Here is a 20,804-nt window from a genome sequence, read left to right as displayed (position 1 = left end):
TCTCATTGTCTCCCTTACCAGGATTACCCGGGGCCTCGGGTGACTGCAGCATTTATCTTATGACTAAGACGGATTGGAAGATGCTCATAGCCATATCATGATTAGTTAATCTTTTGCGTCAGTAAGCTCAGTGTACTGAGCATAGCTGGTGATGTAATCAGCACAGAAAGCCACAGCTAGAGGTGCCCTAGTCTGTAAGCTGTGACAGACTAGGACAGAGGAACGGAGAGAGGAGGGAACGCCTCCAACTCTGACATTAACCTTCCAACCTGCCAGATCCACATTGTCCAACACACTGTGAACTCTTTCTTTTCAGCACCGGATGGCGCTATGCAGCATTTTCAACATGTATTTCAACACAACGGCTTCCTGAGCGAGTGAGTGTGTGAGCAAGTGAAAGAATGAGAGCGGGAAATCATATGTGCGCATTTGTGTGTATGTTGTAAAGTAGCTGTGGGGCCACTACCGAAGCAAGTTCATCCTGTGTTCAAAGTCCCCCCCGACACACACACACTAACACACTAACACACACACACACATACTATAGTATAGCGCAGACAGCAGAGGGGTTGTGTTTGGCCATAGCTGCTGCAGTCCAGTTCTTCGGGGCCCTGTACTCATCAGGGTGAACCGCTGAGTAACCTACCGCCTCCACCGACCGCCTCTTTTGGACCCGGTGCAGGAGGATGCGGTAGGCCCCCGTCAGCGGGCTCCTACAGTCTGCGCAAGGATTGTTCTGCAAATGGACCGCCAAGATACCCAGGTCCGACAGCAAACTCTTCACTTCTTGCTCCTCCACACACAGAGCCTGGGAGGCCTGGGCGAAGTGGGCCGGGGCGAGGGGCAACAAGGTGTGCGGGCGCGGGTACTCGATCCCCTTCAGCCAGCTGCTGGTCATGATCTGGTTGAGCGAGAAGCGGTCAGCAGCCATGGGGCGCAGCATGCCCTTAATGACCAGCTGGCACTGATCAGGCACGTAGGCGGGGATACTGTAGGCCCCTTGCAGGATGCAGCGCTTCAGCCGCCCCAGGTTCTCGGCGTGAAAAGGCATGGTGCCCGTCACCATGAAGTACAGGAGGATGCCCAGCGCCCAGATGTCCGAGTAGCGCCCGATGTAGCCCTTTTCCGTGAAGAGCTCAGGAGCAGCGTACGGTGGCGAGCCGCAGAAGTTGGTGAGGACCTCAGTGGGGCCGCTCTCTCTGCTGAAGCCGAAGTCGCCCACCTTGATGCAGTAGCTGGTGGTGTAGAAGATGTTCTCTGCCTTTAGGTCTCGGTGGATGATGTTAGTGTCATGCTGAAATAGCACAAAAATGGTGGAAAAAATCTCACAAAATGATTTATTAGTTAACAATAGTTTAAGGACTGTTTGAGGAAAGAACTGTTAGAGCCTGCACATAATTGCTTGATGACATGAGGTCAAGTCAATAACATTTTTTTCACAATCAGCCCTGCATAAGCCTTTTATTGATGGAAATTAGAATATTCATGAGGCACAGTACTCATAGTCGATTGGAGCTCACCATGTGTTTAACAGCAGAGACGACCTGAGCAAAGATCAGCTTGCCCTCCAGGTCGGTGAGCTTCCCCCTGGTGGTGATACGAGAGAACAGGTCTCCCCCGCTGCCGTACTCCATCACCAGATACACCTTCTTAGTGGTCTCCATCACCTCGTACAGCCGCACCACGTTCGGGTGGCACAGCTTCTCCATGCAGCTGATCTCTGAGGAGTACAGGGACCGGCTCCTCTTGTCCAGACGCTGCTTGTCCAAGACTTTGACAGCTACTCTCTCTGAAACAGGAGAGGAGAGGAGGCTCAGAGGTCAGGAGGATGGATTTAGAGGGGCGCTGAGAAAGGTTAGAGGGCTGAAAGGTGAAAGGTCAAAATAAGGATACTGTAGAGGTTTAAACACATGAGAAAAGAGGGAGATAGATGCCAGTGCTACATAACGAGGAGAAGGCAGGAAGCGATTACACATGGCAACTGGTCTAATTTAATTGGAAGATTGAAGCAGTATTATTTAAGGTATGACAAAAATGTGGCTAAGCACAAATATCCCCCCCCCTGCAAACATGAACGCACAAACAGTGCACACACACTCACGCACACATACACACATGTACGCACACGTGAGTTAGTGGGCACAACACACACACACACACACACACACACACAAATACACATATAAAAACACTCTCTCTGTCGTGTGCCATTTCCCTAAAGGCATCTCAACAGAAATTAAAGAGGAGATACTGCAAAACATGGCATGAATTCTCAGCAGGGGGTGGGGAGGATCCGGGGCGATCAGAAAGGCTTATTGAGGCGACCACCCCATGTCCACTGGCATGACTGTTATTACTCACCTCGACCTAAACCCCCCGCCCCCCCAGAGTCACAACGTGTGCTTAGCAGGAAAGGCTAAACTCTGGGCAGCCAGGAGTGATCAGTGGGGAATGATCAGTATGTCAAGTTAGACAGATAGACGCAAGCAGAGTGAACCACACAGGATGAATCAGTTTCGGATGGAAACATTCAAAGAAAGATAGGAAAAATGAATGAATGGATGAGTGAATGAATGAGGGACATAAAACTGGATGAAACCAATATAAACACCAGGGGGTCAATTCATGAATGAACTCATCAATTCCAATTCAACTGAGGAATTGGAATTGGAATTAGAAAAAAAACTACAGAAAGAGAATTGGAATTGAATTGGAATTTCAGGAAGTTTAATTTAATTCAATGAAATTTTGTGAAATTCCTTTTTTTTTTTTTCCACATATCTGAGATTACATGTAGTGTTATATATTATCAATACTCAATATCATAAAATGTTAAAAGAACCTTTCATGTGGTATTTGATGCATAACATGTAATCGTAATACATACATTATGATTGAGTGTATTTGATTTGTTTAACTGTCTTTTATTTAATTCATAATGTTTATGTTAGCAAGTCAAGACAACCTCTCTTATACATACAAGGGGAATTTAATGGAATTTTATGGAATTCAGTTCAGTTTCCTGTCATTCCAATTCCAATTCCAGGAACTGAATTAGAATTTACCATTCATTCTCAGTTCAATTCATGAACGGCCTCAACCCTGCTACACACACCTCCCAGGTCCTCACCTTTCGTCAAGGCGTGGATGCCCAGCCTGACGTGAGAGAAGTTGCCCTCTCCTATCTCCCCCCGCAGCTCATAGAAGCCAATCCTCCGCCCCAGCATCAGTTCATTGACCACCCGCTCGTTGTGGGCCATGTCGTAGACGACCCTCTCGAACGGCGTCTGCCTCATTCTCTCTGCCTCGCTCAGCTGTGGGATGGCACGGACGGCAGCGGGAGGCGAAGGTTTGACTGTCCTGTCCACTGGAGGAGCCTCAGCTTTGGGTTTTTTGCTCTCTCTCTGCTTTGACCACAGTCTTGTCTTGATGGCTTAAAAAAATGTTTAGGAAACAATTCAAGAATTCGAAAGCAGATTGCACAATATTCACTCAGACGTCAGGGTAAAAGTGCTGTTTCCTGTTTATATAGTAATATGCATGTTGACATCACTTTAATTGGGGGAAATGTCAGCCAGAAACCTTTGTGTTATGGTTATGTGTTCAGTATTGGATTGTTGACTTAGTGCAAGGACTCCTGAACTAGGCTAGAGCTAAATGTGCAGACTAGAGGGTGACTGTTCCCTTTATAGGACAGTGGTAATAAGATTGACCTCCATTAATCTCCATGTTGACTTCCTTTGTCCTGTGACAAAACGTCTGGCTCCCTTTACTGTAGACCTAACGTTAACCTACATTTTATGCGTCACAGAGTTTAAGTTTGGCAGTGGGGCATCTCTCTCTCTCTCTGGGTGAAAACGATCCACATTACTGCTCCTAATTAGGAAAAGCAAGCAAGGAAGCAAATAATGACTGTTGATTTAGATTTTAAGTTCATTCATATATACATATTTACCAAATCTTATATCCTCTTCCTGCAGACACTTAGGGGATATCTACCTTTAAATACTGACTAATGTATAAGTAACACTATTTATTTTTATTTTTGAATGAATCCTCTTTATGTAAACCTTACCCATGATGTGTTGTTCATACAGGAAACAGCTGATTAGTGTTCCAACATATTACAACATATACTGTACATCAAAGAGGATGCACTGTAACAAGGCAATAGGATCAGACCATCCATCCATTATGTCACATGGTGACTGTCTTGAGCTCTGTGTAGGCCTGTTAGGCTATTAGAGCATATATAACTGTGGCGTGTGTGGAGAGGTGATTCATGAGTTAAATAAACCAGTCCATGGTCAATAACAGAGCTAACTTTGATATTAAATTTTTGTAGATCAACAGTGTAATCCGTATACTTCTTCCTCTTCAATGGGGATTCAATTTAGCTCATGATAGACCTTGTGCAGACTAATCAAAGTCGCAGATCTTCTGCCAACAGTGTCACCGTCAGCCAGGATTACTGCGCTGCTTTTAGACAGTATTAGTGGGTTAGTTATGAATGCAGCAGACTATTTTTACTGTACTGAGTGGAGGATGTGCTAACTGGGTGACTGGAAGAACATGATTTAATAGAGCTGTCAGCTTAGTGTTAAAGATGCGGTACACAAATATAATTGTAGCATCGCATGCAGGTACAGGTTGTTTTTTGTTTTTTTGTAGACCATTACACATGTGAGAAGGTCAGGTGTCAATTCAATAAATTCAACAAGTGGGCCTATTAGAGACTTATAAACTTTATAAAACACATTTGATAAAATAACTAACTCAAATGATAGGTCTGTGCCCTTTAAAACCTCTCTGCCTGACTGCTTCTTCTTTTTTATATATAACCTTTCCATCTCATGCACAAGAAAAAATCATGTATAGAATTCAAAGCAGCCACAATGAGCCACACAGCAATTTTACTGATTGAACAGAACACCACATTTTAGGCTATGGAAATGTTAACAGTATTTTCTACACACTCTACTACAAAACAGCACAAAGTGACAAAAAGATTTCCAATCTACTCCCCCATAACTAGGCAAAATAAAAACAAGAACAAATTGTGCCAAATTGTCAATCTGTGTCAAAGACTCTTGTCCAACAGTTCTTGCCCAATGCCAGTTTTTAAACAGATAGATTTCAGATTTACCTGGGAACTGCGGATCCTTCATGTCTCTTCTTCAGGTTCCTGGTAGCTGACTGTGACCGAACATGTGAGTGGAGCTTCAGAGGACTAAAGCACACCTCACGCTACCTCTGGCAATCCTATTAACAGAATGTACTAATACCAGTAGGACAGCAAGATTAGGATCTCTGACACAGACAAAAACCATGGAAGTGCTGTGCTGCATACACACTTTTGAAATACACACTTTTCATGTTTCAGATGAAACCCAGTTACCAAACTGAAAAAATAAATAATGTTTAAAATGATATAGGATTCATTATATGGAATTAACTGTGATTAAAATTAAATTAAATTAAATTAAAATGACATTTGATGAGTTTTAAATTTGTAAAATTATGCAACATCTGCAAATTGTCTGGTAAATGTAACTGATTGTGTTAGACTGATACTTTGATTGACATTGACCTGTACATATGGATGTATTAACCTCCTGGTATTAACCCTTACATATTGATACCTTCTTAACGTTTGCCACTTTTTTTATTAACTATTTTATTACAACAAGTATACATACAACAACAATATCAACAAGTTCTTAACACTTTGTGTATACAACTTGATCACAATCACAATTACAAACACGCCAGGGGGACTAAAGGTTAATAATAAAGACAAAAATAGAAAGAAATAGTTAAATAAATATCTTGTAAAGCTTAAAGTGGTTATACATTTTAACAGCTTTTTTGTTTGTACATTCGGATATTGAAGAAATGTATTGCTTGACATATGCAGTCAGCTCTGGAAAGTTTGGCTTTTTGCTTAAGAATTTGGATCTGTGAATATAAAATTTGGTCAAAATAATAAGCGAATTAATTAAAGAGATTCCTGTCATATACAGTGAATCCAAACAATACATTTTTCCAAAGTAACGCAAAGTGAGGAAAGATATGATCAGCAATAAATCGTGACAATTTACTCCACAGTTGGTTTGTCCACTTTTAGATGTCTTGAACATCCCCACTGGCCCTCGCGTCAGAAGCAAGGTACTTTGATTGGCGTTAAATTGTAGCCAATCGTCAGCGCCTGCTTTGTAATCTCACCAACCGCCGACGAGGAACAGTTGGCGGGAGAGGAAGGGGCGGGGCACTTGCCTGCCTGGCTGACGAATCAGAGCGCGCCCCTCTCTGGACAGGAGGAAGCACATGCTGGCGCGCTGATGTTGATGTCGTGATATGTAGACTGACAAGCTGCGGGGTTTTTAACATCTCGTTTGTTTACGAACCGGAGAATGGCAGCTACGGTGGCGGCGGCGCCTGTCACCCCCACGGAAACCGAGCCTGACCGGTGCGTGAGTGAGGAGGAAAGCCGAGGGAATGAGGCGGAGGAGGAGAGCAGCCAGCCGACGGGGCCCGTTACTGCCGTTACCCACAACCGTCTGTCCAAGCTGCCGCTGGCTCGCATCAAGGCGCTCATGAAGACTGATCCAGACGTGTCACTCGCTAGCCAAGAGTCCGTATTTATCATCGCTAAAGCCACGGTAAGTTATGGACAAAATTCCACAACAAAAAAAAGCTAAATGTTTACATCTGCTGCTGGCTTTAGCTCGGCTTGCTAACGCTAGCAAACTGGCTATGTGGCTTGTAGGGTTTTACTCCATCCAGCTTCAACCAAAGCCCAGGTTAACTCAGCTGATGATGGTCCAGCCTGGGACAACACCAGGCCTTGAAACTCCTTGAAAGTTTGTGGATTTGAGACAAAATAAAATGATTTAGAAAATGAATGGATGGTCTTGGAAATACTTTTTCAAATTTCACTTCCATCAACAGCTCTCTGGCAAAGCATCAGCACTTCACAACCTGAGGAAAACCCGGTGATGGAGATTTGTGTTGATAAAGCAGCAGTTTTAAAATGAATGACTTCATGATTTATTGACTGGATCAGAAAAACGAGGCCTCTGTGATGTCTAATTTTTACCAATTTAATGTCTTTCCACAAAACATGCCAAGTTTGAGACCTTGAAGTTCACCAATCAAGACCTTAAAAGTAAATGAAAAGTCCTTGAATTTGACGTCTAAGTGACATCAACCCTAACCCCGGAGGAAGGATGATTTCCTAAAATGTCTTAACACAAATCCAATGTTGGACCTGATGAGTACAATATTAACTTTGTGTGCCCTACTTTTCTATCTTCCAGGAGTTGTTTGTTGAGATGATTGCCAAAGATGCCCTGGTGTATGCCCAGCAAGGAAAGAGAAAAACTTTACAAAGGAAAGACTTAGGTAAGTGTTGTAAAGGAAGGAAGGAAGGAAGGAAGGAACTTGTGAATGTGTTGTACATGACTTGAGAAAAAGGTTTAGGCTATTCCTGTACAGCTCATGTTAATGCTAAAGTCTCTCAGAAACATAAATTATTGTACACTAAGGTTGATATACTGTGTGTGTGTGTGTGTGTGTGTGTGTGTGATTCATATGTATGCCAATATGAAAGGTCAATGAACTGATGCTATTCATGAACCCAGCTATCTCTATATGAATCTGTGCAGGTAGAAAGCCTGTTAATCAGTTTTGACTTTCACAAACTCTGCTGTTCTCTGTCTTAATCAAAACATGTTCCTCTTCTTTTCTTCTGCCAATACAGACAATGCAATAGAGGCCATAGATGAGTTTGCTTTTCTTGAAGGTAAGCTTTGTCTAGACATAAAGAATCATAAATTGTCCATTTACTGCACTTCATTCTGTTAATAGGGTCAAGCTCTATAAATGTTTTGTTTTTGAAGCTGGTTTATATGGCCCATGTTTCCTGTGAGATGGTGCATGATGGAGACATGAAATTTTGCCAGATGATAAATAATGGTGGTTAATTATATGTCTGTATAAAATCTGACTCCAAATGGCCTCATGGTGGCGCTTTAAAAGCTCTTAATTCCCAAACCATAAGTCTGATTTACATGAAACTCTGTACACATATTCAACTTACACCTTAAAACTCTGCCAATTGGACCATCCATGTCCGTCATGATGGATTTTCTGCTATTTTGAATTACTTTAAAAAGTTTAAACACAGTTTATATGTTGTTGTTGTTTTCTTTCAGTTTTTTACAATTACTTTTAGGTAGTACATCATGCAAAAGGTTTATCCTTGCATCAGAACGTTGGATTTGTTCCTTGCTGAATTTTATTTCTCGTTGCATTTTAAAATAAAAGGGTCATTATTGAATAATGCAGCCAAACAAAAGAATAATTGTAATCAAAACGGAGAATGCAATAATAATTTCTTAATATTTAGATTATCCAATAGATATATCCAATGAGCAGCTGCTTCCTCTTTGAATGTTAAACCAGTGGCAGCAATGATGGATGCATATACTGTGTGTTATGACTGTCACAGTATGTCTGGATGGATGTCCGTGCCACTGTGTAATTTGTTGTTTTTGCCATAGTCTGTCATTTGACCGTTCCCATACAGCTCCAGGCTCCTGACGGCCTTAAATCCTTTACATTGCCAAAACCATTAGGGCTTGAAACCCATAATTGCAGCTAGCGGTTGTATTCTTGTCATTGTTTTCTCCGGCCAGTCCTATTTCAGTAGAATCAGACACATTTATTTACCAAGTCAAATAAATATAGAGGAGATTCTGTGTGTGTAGTGCTTGTTATCTTATGTATCATGCATGACATTCAAGCCTGTGTGATGCAACTAAAAATAAAATCTTTATAGGACATTGTGCCTTGTACTACCTTGTAGCTGCGTAAGCCTTCATGGAGCCAGTAGTGCAAATCTTCCTTTTTTATTGTAGCTGAATGTTTTCTTTTACAGCACTTTGTACCTTAAGAAAAGTCCTATCCAAATACAGTTAATACTTTTATAGGTAATGCACATGGCCGATGAAGGCAGTTCTGATTGTAAAATGTAGTAAAATATTGTTTGTAATAATTCTTCTTCCTCTTGTTTATTTTCCCTGAAGGAACACTGGATTAAATGCCGCTTCAGGAGAGGAGGAACATTGAATATTTGCAACCATCAGAGAAATTTTCCATTACAAGGACATGATTTATTGTGGAACTTTCTGACACTTTTCTAAGTCAGATTCTCGAGCATTTGTAAATGCTTCTTTTGTATAATGTGCCATCAAGATTTTTCATACTTAACTGTTGAGACATCAGTGGTGGTTAGTCTTGTACTATGCATAGAGTCTACCATTTTTTTGTAAATATTTGTGACACTACTGTATGATTAAATAAATTTGAGTTTGAAACTATGAATTTCAGCCATTTTAATCTTGCATTAGCACAGTGTAATCAATTTGAAAATCTTTCATTTTTAAATAGTTTTTACATTATTTTTACAAACTGGAGTTTCATGTTTACACTGGCAGTTTTACAATTTATGTTATGAATTGCCTAACTTGTATACAATTAAAATCCCAACCACCTTTTTGGGCATAGACATTAGAAGCAGTAGGTTTTCCAATCCTCCATGGAATTACAAGTAAATTCAATCAGTGAGATTTCTTTTGAATCAATACTGTACGTGTTCAATCAATATTATTTTGAAGAAGGTAAATATGTAGAAGTTTTCTCTGGTATCTTGAAACACAAATCTGTTATACTAGCTCTCAATTTTCCCCAGTCACAAAAGTACACTAGTTTATATTTGACACCATTTTGGTTCAGCTAAATGTTGCAGCACAATGTTCAGAGACAGACACCCACACCCCACTTAGAATAAATTCATCTAGAGTTTTATGGAACTGGGTTGGCGAGCCAAAGAGACGCTTTATTAGATTATCAGAAGACATGAAAAGCTTTGTACACAGAATACGTAGCTTAGAGGAAAGGCACCATCACAGAGCTCCAAGGCCTTATTTTTAACTGATGAGTAGCTTTTCCTTCCCTAGTGTCAGACCCTGACATTTCACCATCATCAGGTATGAGGACAGTGCAGGATCATGTCAGGCAGGTGTTTTGGAGCCTAGAAGTCTGTGAATGGGATTTTAACTGCCTGGTTTTCAACATATAAATTATATTTTCAAACCTAGGATGCTCTGGCTGAGGCCCGAACATTTTTTGGATTTCTCCTGAAGGACGATTCAATAAAGATCCTGCTATGTAGACATATGAGGTTGAACAAGGTCAAATTTGGGTCCTGGTGCAAAACTACTTGAGAACTACTGTTCTGGATCTCTGTCTGGAGGCTTAGTTTAAATAAAAAATCCACCATCATGCCATTCTCCCCTGTTTGTTTTACTGCCTCCATCAGCCAAACATGGATTGTTGGTGCTGCAGGTCAATAATCAAGAAAGAATAATAGGAGATTTGGAGTAGATCAGGGAGGCTCAGGCCGGGGCAGACACTCATGCCAGGGAGGCTGCCCATGCTGGTGGTCCCCTCCGCTGTGCCAGTTTAGAAACCTGAAGGAAATCAAGGCTGGGTTGAAAAGACAGCAGTGTTTTTATATGCTTTGTGTTTTCCTCATTCAGAATCGCTGTGCCTGTATTCAGTCAGCATTCCTGTGTTCGATCAATCAATCAAACTTTATTTATATAGCACCTTTCATGCAAGATTGCAATACAAGGAGCTTAAGATAAGAAGATCAATAAAGAGATCCAACACAATTATGAAAATCAGAATAATATATTAATAGTAATTAAGATGATAATAATGTTAAGAGTAGACTAGTGTGGGAGATGTTATGGATATGTGGAGACACTGGACACAGGAAAAATGGCACAAAGATGGATATGCACACAGAAAAATAAAGGTGACAAAAATGCTTCTTCGGAGTGATGCCATAGAGGAACCATTTCTGGTTCCACAAAGAACCTTTCAGACCAAGGTTCTTTAAAGAACCATTTCTGCACTCCTTAGACACCTGCATTGTGTTTTTGTTTGTCTGCCCTTGTATAGCTTCATTTGCAATTGCACAATATATACTATGGAGGGGTTTGGTTATTTTCCACATTTATGCCGTCACCCACCATCCAATAACTAAGTATCCCAAAGAACCATATAATGGTTTTGAAAGGTTCTTTGTGGAACCAGAAATGGTTCTTCTATGGCATCACACTGCAGAACCATTTTCGGTTCCGGTTCGCACCTTTATTTGTCTGTGTGTGGGATATTGCTGCCATGTTGCTTCAGTTGACATCACACACTGTATCTGACACTAATTTCATTTTAACCACTTTTCTTTGTTTTAATGTACGATTTTGCTGTCGCAGTCGTACTCAGTCGGAGACACACGTGCAACACCGGAGCAGTGGACGGGTTAAACGTCTTGCAGCTCTCCCACGGTGACTTCTCTGTGACACTGAGAAAATCACATGGAGTTTAGAGTTTGCATTAGGAATGTATTAGAATCTCCCCAGACGGAGGTGTGTGTTGTTCTTTCTGGCAGCATTTGTTAAACACATCCACTCCTCAAAAGTGTTCAGTTTCACACTCTCGGCACAGTCGAGACCCCTTGAGTTTTTGCAATGGGGATTTTCAAAATAAATGCTTTAGTGTGTTTAAGCTGATTTTCTGGGTTTAGTGTTTCGGTGAGTAATGAAACGGAGCTGTGAGAAGCACAGATGTTTGGTTCCAGAAGAGCGCCAGTCAACTCCCTGCAGAGGAATGCCTGACTGGCAGAGGGGAACACAGAGTACCTCTCTTTTCTAATAAAATATAATCACAACATGTTGCAGGAATGGACATAATTTTATTTCCACAGTCAATAAAGACATTCCATTAAGGAAATCTCATGTGAAGTAAGAGAGAGTTCAGACCCTCCTCCTGTCCGGAGCAGAACATGAACCATGAATCAGGGACTGGCTGGCGTGATGGTCCTCATTTATAGGAAGAATGGAAGAATGGCATGCTGGGAGAATAAACCTGGCTCCAGGGGCCTCATTTAGTAAAACGTTATTTGACTTTTATCCTAGATTTCATTGCACAATCGTTTCAAACATTCTGATAGAAACAAAGTCAATAAACACTCATACCTTCAGTAATGATGGGAAATAGTTTTAGCTTTTGATAAATCACAGAAAATCTGATCTTTGTCAAGTCTCTAAAAATGTTTGTCAAATCTTTATAAACCACTGATTTTGACATGAAGATAACTTGATGTAAATCACAGCTTTGGATTGGATTTGATTGTAAGCACAAAAAAATGTGCATAAGAACTTTTTTATAAATCAGCTCCAGAACCTTTTCATATCTTCAGCGTGGGAACAGACAAAAAAAATTAAATCACCAATACAACGGATACGCTGTGTCTGTATCAACTCTGCGCTCCGAATTGCATTCCATACAGCTTGCTATGTGTCTCGTACACTTAATTGTGTGCCTTGTCTCTAAAAAAAAAAAAAAAAAAAATCAGATGAAGAATTGCCCCCTGCATCTCATCCCTTGGAAATCCCTTTTAGGTAAGCTCTCCCAGCCTGCGTGTCCAGCGGAGAGAGCCAGGCCCTCCAACGTCTCCAGGGGGCCGCGGTATCGTCCCGCACATCTCCGGCTCTCCACCCCCTGGGAGAGGAACACCGCTCTGTCCTCTGAATTAATACACATCAAAAAACCTTCCCCTCCCTCCATTGCTGCTGCTGTTTTTATTTTTGATTGACTGCATGTTTGTGAGTCTGTGTACTTTTGACGAGAGATGTTTTAATTGCTGTAAAGACATGCAGAAAATGTATTTGGCTCACAAGCGGACCTGTAGTCATGTGGAAGGTATGTTTTTGCAGCTGAGAGATTCCAACCTGATTTCTTAGGTCAAATTCTTGAACACTTAACCCCCCCCCCCCTTCCCCATCCCTCTCTCTCCCTCTCTCTCTCTCTCTCTCCCTCCCTCTCCCTCTCTCGCTCTCTCTCTCTCTCTCACACACACACATACACACACACACACTTACTTTTTTTCCCCCAACCTCACCCCCTCAGTACACAGACTGCATATTTTCACTTCCAGGGCTCAGGTATGTATGCACAGAGTCAGATAGGGGATTACAGTGTTGCCTTGTCGTCTGAATATTTCTCAGTTTTCCCACCAAGCTCATTTCGATAGCCCAAGAATAATTTGGTCAATGGGGAAGTCTGTTGCACCGTAGGAACCTGGACAGGCGAGGTCCAAGGTCCTGTCACATTGTTCTGCCCCGTCAAAATGTGCTTCTTACATGCCCATAGCACATTAGTGATGACCCTTATTTAGCCTTTTGCGTGCTGCTTTGCAAGAACGGTGACTCACGGTTCAAGCATTGTACTGAGCAACTGTCTACTTTCTGGTATTTCCCAAGGTATGTCCAAAGTACTTAGCCTAATGAAGTGTGATGTGTTATATTGTATTTCATAACGTTGGTTTTTAATTTTGCTAAGAATTTATGTAACCGTGGTCAAACATTTTTATAGCATTTTTTCCCACATCGTTTCTGCAGGCTTATATAATGGAATACCAGCAGGTTTATTGAGAGAGAGATTTGTGAGTCTGTACACACCGCTAAAAAACATCTATTGGCAATGAACCTTGCATTTTTTGGGCCCATTTTATTGTTTGGTGGTTTGATTTTCCTTGTTCCTGCAGATAACTGGCCAAAAATAGACAATGTCATGTCAGGTCAAGATGTTTTCAGGGCAGCTACAAAGTTTGATAGCAGAAACATTTTCAGCTATTTAAACCATCACTGGTAATTTTCAGGTTTTGGTGTCAGTCCCTCAGAATCAAAGAGTGAGAGCTTTTTACTAGACTCAATATTTTGCACATTCAACAATCATACAGGGAGAAATCCATTGTAGAAGAGGAAGAGACACTAATTTTTCCACAAACTGTAGCCTCAATAGACCAGAATGCAATGCAGCTACAAGACATGTTGTGTTTTGAGTAAGGGGCACGGCTGCGATCATAGACACACCCCAATGTTAACAAACTAGTTGGCTAGCTAGCTGTATTTACATGCCATACACTCACCTTTAACTGAAAGCAACAAGTTCACATCCCTTCTCTGGGGGTTGTTGAAAGGCATTCTGGGAAATGTAGGAAATCACTAACAAGTAGAAGTAGATGAGGCAGTTTGAGGGAAAGTGGATTCACCAAAAAAGTAAATTACAACACTTCATCACAAAATAACTCCTTGAATGTACTGAACATAACAAATGATGATGATATTTAACAGTGTAAGAGTATCCGAAATGGATTTTTCCTTTAAGGCAATTTTTTAGGCAATGTGGATGAGCAACGCTCCAAACAACAGACAACAAAGGGAGACACGGGATCAATCAAATGTTTCCTGGCCACAAGATGTGTGAGTAGAGCGACGCTGCTGAGCAGCTCCCTGGGCAACTGCTGTCTGTGTATTAGCATCTAAATAATAGTTGGCTTCATCAGTTGGCTTCTAATGACTGTCAGACCTACCAGAGCAGACACACATGGACACACACACATACAAACTCATTCATCCCTTTATTAATAACAATAGTTATGAATTTTGAATGTTACACAAAAAACAGTGAATGTGTCAGTACCATGATGTGGCCACATTTGTATTTGTCATACCTAATCAGGCCTATCGATCATCTCACATACTGTAGTTGTTGGCACCGCCCGACTTTGGCATCTGTGTTTGGCATTTTTCACCAGCACAAGGCTGGTTCAAAGGACCGGTATGTTGAACCAGATGTACAACAATTCCTCTGGTTTCTCTCGGTAATCAGGTCCTGCTGCTGGCTCTGCTCAAGCCTCCCTTTAATGGCTGTTGTTGATGCCCGACTCTCAGATAGAGCCTGCAGCGTATTCTTGTGGTGTTCAGCTATGGAAACCAAGTAACTGTTTTTTCATGATTCATGGACAGACATCCAACGACATATTTCGGACATATTTCAGAACATCAGAATCACTTTATTTGTCAATTATAACAGATTTATAGGTTTACCTTAGTGCTATTGGTGCAAAGACATTGAAATCATACATAGTATCACAGCACACTGATATAGTAGAACACCTGAACGTCATGCAAAGGGACAATAAAAGGCATATGCTACACACTATACATATCACTCTGCATATACATTTAACATTCAATATCTATGTGTATCTGTATTACAGTTTCTAGATGTGTTTGACATATTGTTTGGGAGTCATAACTCTGCTGCAGTCTGATGGAGTCAGACACACCTACTGTAGGTAGCAGAGTTTCCATACAGCCGTAAATCAGGGTTATTTGAATGTTATTTGGAAATGAAATATACCAACTATTAGGATTTATCATGGGAATCAATAAGAAAGCTATGATCCCTGATTGATTTCACCCATTAAATCCACTTCACTCAGGAGAGGGAGATAGGGTGAAGGAGGATTTTGAAGCCTTGAGATAAATGAGATATGGAAGGTGCCAAAAGGGATGCAACAATATTAGGAAGGCGTGCCTAATCTTTTGTATCCTGAGTGTAGAGGCAGGAAGGGGAGAAAAAGAGAGATGGAATGAGATGAGAGAGATGGAGGGAGACAGAGAGCGGTGTGAGGAGTGGGAGGAAGGAGGAAGAGAGAGAGAGGGAGGGAGTTCGGGCGAAAGCGAGAATGACTGAAAGTGGATAAATAGAGGGAGGGAGTCAGGGAGGGAGGGAGGGAAAGACGGTGAGATGGAAAAAGAGAGGTAGAGTGGAAGTGAGTGAGTGAGAGTGAGGTGGGGAGGGAGGTATAAAGAGAGAGAGGGAGGGAGTAATATAAGAGAGGCAGCCATAGAGGGAGAGGTGACAGAGTAGATTATCCTCCTCTCCTCTCCTCTCCTCTCCTCTCCTCCTCTCCTCTCTGCCAGCCTCATCATGTTCGTGCTGCAGATGTTGACTGTTATTTCTCTGACTGTTATTCTCCTGGCATCTGTGGAAGGTAGGACACAACCGCACTTGCTGTGTGTGTGTGTGTGTGTGTGTGTGTATCTGTCTGTGTGTGTGTGTGGCTTGTATGCACCCTGCAGGTGGGCAGTGTAGCGAGGGAGCGATGGCGAAGAAAGAAAAAGGAGAGAAGAGGGAAAGAGGGACAGCAGCAGTAGCAGCAGCAGCAGCAGCAAGGCAGGCATGGATGTAAACAGAGGGGCAGAACGCAGGAGGACGAGCGTCTGAAATCACACAACGCTGAACACAAATAGACAGCAACTGTGTCACAGCTCAGTCTGTCTGACGATGGTGTATCTTGTCTCCGTATTTGAAATGTGACTGCTGGAAGTGCTGCGATGTGTCAGAGGACAAGATTCAACACCATCTGTGGCATAACAAAGCAGCGCTGTCCTGTTTCACTGCTGTAGTCGCTCCTGCTGCTTCTATCGCACTTTGTTTTGTTTACACAATTGCGTTGGATGGAAAGCCATGATGGCACACCCTCCACACACACACACACTCTTTCTTTCTCTCTCTCTCTCTCTCTCTTTCTCTCACTTTCTCTCGCTCTCATTTCGCTGGCATGGTCGTGTGTTTTGCAGCATGATGGGATGTGGTTCTTATTCCTCTGACATTCTTTTGTGTGCCTGTATGTGTATGCATATGTGTGTTCGTGTGTGTGTGTGTGTGCGTGTGTGTGTAACTAGGGGGCGTGTACAGTAGTCTGCACTCTGCAGAACAGATAACATTTTGCTGTCAACAAAAGCTGCCAAAACATTCCCTTTCAGCCTGTGCTAACATCAGAAAACTGGCTTCAGTACAATGCATTGGAAATTATTCATTTTCAGTGTATTCTCTCTATGCATTATAGCTGCAATAACATACAGTGACTATGGATGTTGCACTTACTGTATGTGATTTGAATAATATTTTTGCTCATGTACAATGTTGTTTGCTGTTTGTCTGTAACTTTTCCGGTTGCCATGATGCTGCTTTATCATCCAGGACTTTCTTGAAGGATAGGTTTTTAATCTAAAAGAGACAACCTGGTTGAATAAAGGTTAAATAAAATCAATAATGTGAACTGGAATGCAATAAGCCAATAATTAACAGTAGCTGAACATGATTAGAGGAATTTCACAACAGGGAATTTCAGTCTTACCCCCCCCCCCCCCCCCCCCCCCCCCCCCCACACACACACACTGACACACACCCGTCCCTGATTTCTTTTCTTACGTCCTTTCCTTGACTTTCTCTCCAACTCTCCCCTCCTTCTCCCTCCCCCACTCTCTTCTCTCCCCCCCTCTGTTTTTCTTAGGTAAAGGGGTGCAGATGCAGCGGGATGTCCAGTGCTGTATGTTGTACTCGCAGGGCAAGGTGCGCACCAAAGATGTGCTGCGGTTTGAGGTGCAGACGGAGGGGCCCGACTGCAGTATACAAGCCATCATGCAAGTATTTCAACTATCCACTCCCGGAGCTAAAGAGCACAGCGATCTGCAGACATGGAAAATATGCCTCTCGTTAGAGGAGGGCAGAGCCGGGCTGAGAGGCATTGTCATCTATCCAGGTCATGTTGTTATGGCAGGGCTCTGAGCTGTAATTGCCAGGGAAGTGAGGAAGGAAATATGTGGGAATAACAAGCCATCAGAAAATACCTTCCAAGCCAGCTGAACTCTGCTGCAGTCAGTCAGTCAGTCAGTCAGAACAGCAGGGTTTAGTTAAGTAAACCATGCTGCATTGCAATGCGTATTTTTTTTTTTCAGTAGGTCAGAGATATCTGTTGTTACTGGGGAATGAGGAGGTTGCTTTTTTTAATGCGGCCCAGTTATTAAGAAGACGAAATGGTTAGAGATACAACACTTCCTTTGGTCTTCTATACCTGTGGTTCCCAACCTATTTGTCTGGAGGTCAACTTAATTCATTCCTTGAAAGCAGGATCTGAAATTGATGACATTTGCTTTCACTTCTCTACCAGAGAAAATACCTAAATTTCACTGGATTTCATCTTAGTCTCTCTTCAATATGATTCCTTTTGGTTAAAATTCTCTGAGGCCTTGCACCCCCCATCTATGCGACCATATAGATCCAAATTTGGGTTTTCTTTCCTTTTCCCCTTGTGTTTATAGTGGCACCTTGTCCCATCACCCTGTGCTGTGTGTGATGTGTTGTGTTTGTGTTCTTGATTTATAGTCTTTACACCAAGAAGGCGGTGAAATGCGCGGACCCCAGAGACCGGAAGGTGAAGAGGTTACTGAGGAAGCTCCTGCAGAGACAGAGAACCAAGGCCCACAGAACCATGTGGCTGCTTCCTCATGACAACCTGCCCGTCATGTCAGAGGTCAGGCAGCTGCTCTGTCTTTACAGTCACATGACCGCCGTGCCCTCGAGCAAGGCACTCGAGTCCAATCAAACCAAATCATGTCAAATGATGTGATCTGTTGTGTCTGCTGGTATCACACAGTAATGAGCGAGTGCTTATTTGAGATTGACAGGGAGGTTTTTTTCCATGACACAGTTCCAAATTACATGAGACATTTATAGATTTCTTTTTATGTTCATCAGGACAAGAAAGACAACTGGGCAGCTCTCCATGTGGAATGAGGGAGCACCAGCAAGGAGGGAGGAATACTCATAGTCATAGGTAAGGCTCTGTGACTAGGTCGATACTCATGTAAGTTTTGTATCTCATGATATGGGACAATAATACGTGTATGTGCCTGTGACCCAGCAGTTTACATTCTTCCCACTCTTTTACAGGCCAAGTAAACTTTCAGCGGCTTGTCATCTTAACACGGCGGAGCTTGCTGACTCTCCAGTCGTCTTGTGTCTCTCTATCTACCCTACCTGTCTCCCTGGGACCAGACCTGGGCAGCAATACATATTTAAATGGCTTCAGATATTTACACATGAAGCATGCTTGAAATATCTCCAAACACATGGCTGGGACAGCCTCAAAAGAGGAGTATTACTTGTAAGATAAGTTAAATCGAGCGTTTACAATAAGATGTTTTCAGTGATTTGAAATGGCTCCATCTACTATTTGCCCAGGTCTGCCTGGAAGTGTCTCTTCCTACAACTACTGCTACTAGTGGCTGATCTGTTACATATTGTGCCAAAAACCCAAAGTAGGCCAGCAAGGGCCTTGTTTATCAAAATGGTCAAAATCAACGTGAAAGTTGTGATTGATAAAAAGATAAATTCATGTGAAAATGAGCAGTTTTCAGTGATATTAATATTGTATATCAGCGAGATATATGCTTTTTTGTGACTTGTATACCTTCAGTAATGTGTAAGGACACCGTACACAGTACAGTAGATTGGGTTTTGTCACAGTGCACTGAGTGTGCAAAATATTGGGAACACCTTTCTATTTCATTTGCACCCCCTTTTGCACAATCCAGTCCTTCAACCTGTGTCCTCCCCTTCATCTATATCTCTCCCTCATGATCTAGTGTGTTTCACAGGTGGAATCAATATAAATCAATATATAATACCGTAGATTTCACCTGGATTCACCGAACCTGTGTCATGGACAGACAAAGTGTTCCTGATATTTTGTTCACTCTGTATATAGACTGTTTGTACACTGAAACTCAGTATGAAACCCGAGTCAATCTTTGTAAATGAGGCCCTCAGGCATCTGTCAGAGGTTTTAATATCTATTAGCAGTTGAATTTTGTCTTTTACATTGACAGTCTGTCACTAAACTATGCCAAAGTATTTATGCTGAAATTCACCACCTGTCAAGGCTGTTAAAACTTAGAGGGCTCAATTGTGTCTGAAACACCGATGTATTGTAGAAGAATGCACTGTATGTTAAAAACACAGTATCTCAAGTGAACTATTTTATAAATTAATCTGAAATAATGACTTTAACTGCTTTGTTGTCTGTTTTTCACTCGAGGATCATTGTAAAATGTGGGATCTGGGTGCGCTTGTGTGTGAGTGTGTCTGGATTTGTTTGCATGTGCATTTACATATACATGTGTATGCAATGAACACTGAATTCTCACATTATTTGACCCACAATAGATTACTCTCTTTACAACTATTGTTTCAGACTGCGGTATCCTACAGTTTACAGTTACAGGTTAGTGCAGAGGTTCCTAAACCGTTTCAGCCTGAGACCCAAAGTGAGTAAATTTAGTGTTAACTTTGGGAGTTAGGCGAATGAAAACACACTAACGGTACTTTTGTCCCGTGGGAACGCACTAGAGACAGTTCCGGGACTCATTGTGGTTTCTGACCTCGAGATTAAGAAACGCTGGACCGGAATAAAGCATAATGTAGTGTAGAGGCCTTCGTCTGGCTGTGTCTATTTACCTAACCTGGGCAGCGGGTGTTTGATGTTCAGGAACAGCGGCTTGAGCCTCTACTCTGAGGTGACGGGCGGTTTAAAACACTTCTTCTCGGAAACTGCAGCACTGTTTATCAAGCACTTCAAACACTTTGCACCCCACTTGACTGCAATTTGCAAAGCTGTACAGACCGGAAAAAGATATCATTTTCTGGGGATTTGGAGTGCATCACTGAGTGGGACCTGGCTCAAACACTATTTGCAAATAATAAATATTATTCGGTTTGCAATACAGGACGCTGCAATGAGTGCCAGAAAGTTTAGGCAATCACAGAGAAGCACTGAAAGTCAATTTAGTATTGACAACTTATCCCCCTTTATGGTTTTGATATAGTAAACCTCATCTATTGGCTATTACAGGCAGGTTAAAACAAACACAAAGACTTATTTGCAAATAATATTTGACCAAAGTCTGCACAACACCTGGACTATAAAGACTATCCTCCACCAGGGGTAGCCATTCTCTCCAAGACACTCTGGACAC

At 42.0% G+C, this 20,804-nt stretch overlaps 3 protein-coding genes across 3 annotated transcripts; 2 read left to right on the top strand and 1 right to left on the bottom strand.

Annotated features, from left to right (window-relative positions):
• Nucleotides 1-541: 541 nt before the first annotated feature.
• Nucleotides 542-5,168, bottom strand: LOC139928121 (serine/threonine-protein kinase NIM1). The gene is made up of 4 exons (XM_071920511.2): nucleotides 5,147-5,168; nucleotides 3,131-3,433; nucleotides 1,521-1,789; nucleotides 542-1,294 (listed from the first exon to the last, which is right to left on the bottom strand). The coding sequence occupies exons 1-4, from the start codon at nucleotides 5,166-5,168 to the stop codon at nucleotides 542-544; spliced, it is 1,347 nt and encodes a 448-aa protein (XP_071776612.1).
• Nucleotides 5,169-6,320: 1,152 nt separating this feature from the next.
• pole4 (polymerase (DNA-directed), epsilon 4, accessory subunit) lies at nucleotides 6,321-9,390 on the top strand. The gene is made up of 4 exons (XM_071920456.2): nucleotides 6,321-6,662; nucleotides 7,320-7,404; nucleotides 7,763-7,804; nucleotides 9,090-9,390. Exons 1-4 carry the CDS (start codon nucleotides 6,414-6,416, stop codon nucleotides 9,101-9,103), a joined length of 390 nt encoding a protein of 129 aa, XP_071776557.1. The 5' UTR covers nucleotides 6,321-6,413; the 3' UTR covers nucleotides 9,104-9,390.
• Nucleotides 9,391-15,730: 6,340 nt separating this feature from the next.
• Nucleotides 15,731-19,839, top strand: ccl44 (chemokine (C-C motif) ligand 44). The gene is made up of 5 exons (XM_071920469.2): nucleotides 15,731-15,976; nucleotides 17,282-17,411; nucleotides 18,154-18,301; nucleotides 18,526-18,604; nucleotides 18,721-19,839. Exons 1-4 carry the CDS (start codon nucleotides 15,913-15,915, stop codon nucleotides 18,562-18,564), a joined length of 381 nt encoding a protein of 126 aa, XP_071776570.1. The 5' UTR covers nucleotides 15,731-15,912; the 3' UTR covers nucleotides 18,565-18,604; nucleotides 18,721-19,839.
• The last annotated feature ends 965 nt before the right edge of the window (nucleotides 19,840-20,804 follow it).

This window comes from Centroberyx gerrardi, chromosome 9, assembly GCF_048128805.1.
Source record: "Centroberyx gerrardi isolate f3 chromosome 9, fCenGer3.hap1.cur.20231027, whole genome shotgun sequence".
Classification (NCBI taxonomy): Eukaryota; Metazoa; Chordata; class Actinopteri; order Beryciformes; family Berycidae; genus Centroberyx; species Centroberyx gerrardi.
The sequence above is the reverse complement of the archived record's forward strand: the minus strand, read 5'-3'. Positions and strand labels throughout refer to the sequence as shown.

Excerpts from the sequence above, each read along its gene's own strand:
- LOC139928121 (XM_071920511.2), bottom strand. The coding sequence starts at position 5,168 with ATGAAGGATCCGCAGTTCCCAG. Across the intron at positions 3,434-5,146 it reads GAAGGATCCGCAGTTCCCAG|CCATCAAGACAAGACTGTGG; the intron begins GTAAATCTGAAA and ends CATTTTTTTAAG. Across the intron at positions 1,790-3,130 it reads CATCCACGCCTTGACGAAAG|AGAGAGTAGCTGTCAAAGTC; the intron begins GTGAGGACCTGG and ends CTCCTGTTTCAG.
- pole4 (XM_071920456.2), top strand. The coding sequence starts at position 6,414 with ATGGCAGCTACGGTGGCGGCGGCGCCTGTCACCCCCACGGAAACCGAG. Across the intron at positions 6,663-7,319 it reads TTATCATCGCTAAAGCCACG|GAGTTGTTTGTTGAGATGAT; the intron begins GTAAGTTATGGA and ends TCTATCTTCCAG. Across the intron at positions 7,405-7,762 it reads TTTACAAAGGAAAGACTTAG|ACAATGCAATAGAGGCCATA; the intron begins GTAAGTGTTGTA and ends CTGCCAATACAG.
- ccl44 (XM_071920469.2), top strand. The coding sequence starts at position 15,913 with ATGTTCGTGCTGCAGATGTTGACTGTTATTTCTCTGACTGTTATTCTC. Across the intron at positions 15,977-17,281 it reads TCTCCTGGCATCTGTGGAAG|GTAAAGGGGTGCAGATGCAG; the intron begins GTAGGACACAAC and ends TGTTTTTCTTAG. Across the intron at positions 17,412-18,153 it reads TGCAGTATACAAGCCATCAT|TCTTTACACCAAGAAGGCGG; the intron begins GCAAGTATTTCA and ends CTTGATTTATAG.